The sequence below is a fragment of the Cibotium barometz genome, chromosome 43, assembly GCF_041138505.1.
Source record: "Cibotium barometz isolate CiBa-2024 chromosome 43, ASM4113850v1, whole genome shotgun sequence".
Taxonomy (NCBI): Eukaryota; Viridiplantae; Streptophyta; class Polypodiopsida; order Cyatheales; family Cibotiaceae; genus Cibotium; species Cibotium barometz.
The window spans coordinates 14,880,179-14,885,272 of record NC_141088.1 but is presented as its reverse complement, the minus strand read 5'-3'; the positions used below and the strand labels follow the sequence as shown (position 1 = coordinate 14,885,272).

General features: G+C 39.3%; 1 protein-coding gene across 2 annotated transcripts in view; it reads right to left on the bottom strand.

Moving 5' to 3' along the window:
* Positions 1-4,369: 4,369 nt before the first annotated feature.
* Positions 4,370-5,094, bottom strand: part of LOC147613572 (isoaspartyl peptidase/L-asparaginase 1-like) — a 2,073-nt gene continuing 1,348 nt past the window's right edge. For both annotated transcript variants that reach the window (XM_086781564.1, XM_086781565.1), the window contains exon 4: positions 4,370-4,975. In XM_086781564.1, the coding sequence (XP_086637690.1) occupies positions 4,490-4,975 (486 nt within the window). In that variant the 3' untranslated portion in view covers positions 4,370-4,489. The remainder of the gene's footprint in view (positions 4,976-5,094) is intronic.

Below are 5,094 nucleotides of genomic sequence, written 5' to 3'. Positions count from 1 at the left end.
ATTAAAAACTCTAATAATCTAACCTATCCTAAGGTATACGTATAGCTACTCAAGGGATGATGGGTGGCTCTCATATCAACTTGAGATTTGCATCTAGAGCCGATTAGGGTGTGTAAAAATGGATTAGAATTAAAATCTTAGCATGCTAAAAATTAAGAAAGAGATTAAAACTAATGACAATGCTAATGATAAAAATGAAGCACAATGACAAGGCAAGAGATTTAGCTCAAAAGCTCATATGTTTGATCTAGTAAATGGACAACCTTTTTATAGGATTGAGTACATCTCCATTAGCCATTAAACATGGCCCATAAGATTGAGTACATCTCCATTAGCCATTAAACATGTCCCATGTGCTTGGTTAAGCATCCCCTAACTTTTTTAGATGTGAGAACCGTCTCCCTTGAAATGAGCACCCATTTGGCATCCTTTCCCACTTCTTCTATATGCCTAATTTTAGCCTCCACGTGTGCTCTCTTTGACCCTTTGAACCAACTCTTACAAATTTTTGAGGGTCACATACCACTACCCCTTTGCTCAAAACATTTACCCCACATCACTTGTGATTTCAATAGCTAATAGCTGGATTAAGGAATCCTACGATAGTTAACTTAAGACTAGCAATGATTAAAATTAGAAGCTAATAATACTATTCTATACATGTTTCAAACTTATGAGAAATCTCTCAACTGAGTTGCACCATTAAGGAAGAATAATACAACCAATGCCTGCCATGGTCTTATTACTTCTCAGCTAGGCACATGATGTTATTTTGAGGCATGATGTTAACCACATGCACCTCTGGTCAATACGGCTTTAGCTTGGAATAAATGTAAATTCATGGTAATAGTTGGGTTCCTACTAGATCTTATTTGGGATAGAGCTTTGTGAATCGGTCCATGAAACCATCGGGCTGGGTGTTCTTGGCCTCATTTTGGCTTCATGCACTAGGAACAAATTACTGGTGTGGAAATCTTTAGACTTGATACATGTGTGTGTTGGGAAGACCCTTCTTGCATTTTTGAATTATTTCCCAAAAGCAAACTCCATGTTCCCCTAAAATTCTTACTTCCATGATGTCATCCTTGGTTCACTTGGAATTCTAAGGGAAGTACTGCCTCTAAGACAAAAGCTAACCAAATGGAGTACGATTGTGACCTTAAAAGATGTGTGCAGTATGCCCAAAGCGTGATGAGAAGCTTACGGTCCTCGTTGTGCGGTTCTTCCTAGATTATCCCTTGATTATCTTGTTGGAGCTCTTGGCTTGTTCATTACAGTGAGGATAATAACCCACTAGTTTTGCCAGTGAAACAATCACTAGGACCTTGCTACCAGCTTTTCTGTAGTCTTATTAAGAAAGTATGCTATCTCAATTAGGCAACCAAACCGGTCAAATAAAGCAATGCTATGATCGGTATTATTGCTTTGGCTTCTACCCACTTTATAACATAGTTGGTAGATATGACTATATACCAATTCTTCCTAGGGGTGATCTTTTTGAATAGGCCCACAGAGTCTAACCCCCATTTCATGAAAGACTGGTGTCATACTAGTTCTTTGACATTGTCGCACATGGGAGAAGAATCTTAGAGCTTCTTCATCTGTACTGATTTGGAATATGTGATCGTCCAAAAATTGATCGAGAATGGGAGTTATTGCAACACTCGAGGTGTCTTTGGATCCAAAGGCCTTGAATAATCATCTTGTTGTTGATAAGGAGTAGTGATTCATGTAGAAAAGACACATTTAAAAGGAATTATATTCTCCTAACATTTAAAAGGATTACGAGAATACTCTAGGTGATCCATCAACTTTGAGAAAGCTACAAAATGGTGATCAAAGTTCTGGTGGAAGTTCAATGTTGTGATCATAGTCTTTGGGTCTTTCTTAGTGCCAAGGTTGACTTCCTTTTTCTTTTGATCTCTTTATCAAAGGTAATTACAAACAAAGAGAAGAGAAATTTGGTATAAATCATACAACACGGAAGAGTAGTATAAATAAAGACTCGGAAGAACTCAAGTACAAATGATCACAAAGTATCTATGGAACTTAAGAGTACAAATGATAATTAGGAGTACAAAGTGACTTAGAGCTTATGGAACTTAGGAGTACAAATGATCACAAAGTATAAAGAGATATAATTTGATGAGTCTAAAATGAACATGAAATGGCCTATTTATAGGTCCGCCCATGTGTCAAGTGCGGGCTTCACATTGCCACCTCTTTCTTGACCACCCATTCTGCATCTATCTTCTCCATCCACCTCTTCAAGCATATTGCCATTGCCACTTGCCAAGAGGTATCAATCCACCCTTCCTCGAGCCTTTGCTTTTCTTCTAGCAACTGGGCCCCGCAAACGGTGCTTCATTTACTCTTTCCATGGCTGGACCTACCATGTTATATCTGCTTATTGTACTAGTGTACACTATACGTTCCATTTTGTTCTTGGAACATGTAATTTTTTTGCAAAATCTATGATAGCAATAATTGTCCTTTGGGAAACTAGCAAGGTATGCCTTGAATTTCTTATATTTCCAGAAGCGACCTGTGAAACTATGAACCATATCTTTTGGGATAGATTTGAGTAGGTGATGTATAAGATCTTGTAGTGATGTGGTCTTTTTCTTGTGTGATCACTCAACATTAGCCTGTTTAAATCTCCTCCATCAATTGAGTTTGTGAGGGCATACAAGTTTACACCATAATCTTAGCACACTCCGTGAATCTCAAATTAAAGCTTAGAATGTGTAGATTAGTTTAGAGACCAAGTTTGTTAAATTTTCTTAAGAGAGTCTTGTTCGGTTCCCATTTCAAAGGCTTAACTCACTAATAGTGCTAGAAAAAATAACTTTTTTAAAACTAGTAAAAAAAAACTACATGTTAACCAGTTTTAGAACAGAAACTCGTAAAATCTTCATCGTTAACTTTAATGCCAACACAAATTTCGGTTGGTTTTTTCGAATGAAGCCATGAAAAATACACTTAAAATGGTTTTTTTAAAGCAATAAAATGATGACCCCCCATATCCTTTCTATTTGCATGCATTCACCCATATCCTTTCTATTTGCATGCATTCACCCATATCCTTTCTATTTAAGGTCTCACAATTCTCTATAAAAAGTTTCCAAGGACTCATTCAAAGAGTAGAGGGGAGGAGAGAGAGGAGACAAGGGAGGGGGTAGGGAAACTCATGTTCTAAGGTTGTATTAATTAAATCCACATCAGTGGCATTTAATTAATACACCTTTAAAAAAAGTTACGACGAACAGGATACCAAAATGTTGTTTTGCATTTCTATTCAATATATTATGTGAGTTTTTCAAGAATAAGAGTCTTTTTCTAAGGTTTCATTCTCCAATCAGCCAGCCCTTCCTACCACGTAATGCAGCCCTCGACCATGAGTCCAGCACAAGCTTTTCTACACGTGTGAGAATCCACTCCTGCCATGCATTCAATGGTAACGACATGTACATGAAGGTTGTACATATTGAATATTAGAACTGCTACTATGGTTGAGATCATACTTGTCATCTTACATGTATTATACCCTCATCACTTCCATCTCACATTGGCAACAAAACCTAATTTTCCATACATTTTTAGACCTCATGCAAGCGCTTCAATGGTAAAGGCTTCAGGATAGCATGGGCAAGGTGCTGGCTAGGAGTGAAAGATGAGACCGACAGTCACCAGTGTGGTGACCAGTGCTCACGGTTCAACTAACCTTAGATTTATAAATTGGGTGCGCCCCCTTGTTAATACAATCCAGAAAGAAGAGCAGCAGTGTCAGAAATAAACTTTTTTTCCTAACCAAGTGGAAGAATGACCTTCAAAACTGAAATCCTGTTTTTATTGAAAAAATGTATATGTTAACCGGTTTTATATTTTAGATTTTGAGTCTTCAAACACCTTTGAGATCCCCCTCTTGCAATGCCTATCACCCTCCTAGCCCTCTTGTGCAGTACCTAGCCCCTTTTGCTCTCCAATCAGCCAGCCCTTCCTACCGCGTAATGCAGTCCAGCACAAGCTTTTCTACACGTGTGAGAATCCACTCCGGCCATGCATTGAATGGTAACGGCATGTACACGAAGGCTGTGCATATTGAATATTATGGTTGAGATCATACTTGTCATCTTACATGTATTATACCCTCATCACTGGTGTGCATCTCTCACATTGATGACAAAACCTAACTTGCCATACAGTTTTAGACCTCATGCAAGCGCTTTGATGGTGAAGGCTTCAGGATAGATAGTTCAAGCAAGCAAAGCATTCAGGGTGGTTTCCACCTCTAGCATCTATTTTGTGGAATGTTCTGTAAAAATACACACCTTTATGCTTGCACTTAGAGACCAAAAGATGCCAATCATTGTGAGTGAAAAAGACAAAATAATTATCAGATCCTGAAAACTAACAATATGTCTAGTTTATACTTTTTAGATCATTCAAACTAAGTCCCAATTGTAGGGGAAAATGCCTCGATCACTCCTCAGTGCCATATTCCAACTTCAAAATGTCCACTCTCATTGGCAGCTGCTCTATACATCCCTGTGGTGTTGAATGCCATTGCAAGTTCCCCACTGCTTGAAACTGCAATGAGTCCTGTTGTGCCCTCCTCCACCCGTCTTTCAACCACTTCATCCACAGCCTCCGAGAGAGTAGCCCCTTTGTATTCCATGATTGCAGCCACCTCCCGACCCACTGTTGCTCGGATTATGTACTCCCCTATTCCCGTAGCCGAAACAGCACACAGATGATTGGCATAGTTTCCTGCCCCTACAATGGGAGTGTCCCCTATTCTCCCTACCATTTTATTGGTACGCCCCCCTGTGGAGGTAGCTGCTGCACAATGCCCAAGCTTATCAACCACCACACAACCAACTGTTTCCCCAATAAAATCTTGGTCAGAGATGGGTGCTCCATCTGCACAAGTATTCGCAGCATCTTCTGGCTTTGGAGCAGGCTCCGATTTCAACTGCGGCAAGACAAGCAGATCAAGGAGTATAGTACCCATTCAAGTTCAAGGTTTAAGAGAACATTATAGTAAGCAAAGCATTGTTCAAGATCCTCACCAAAACCTTGCAATGGCATTGA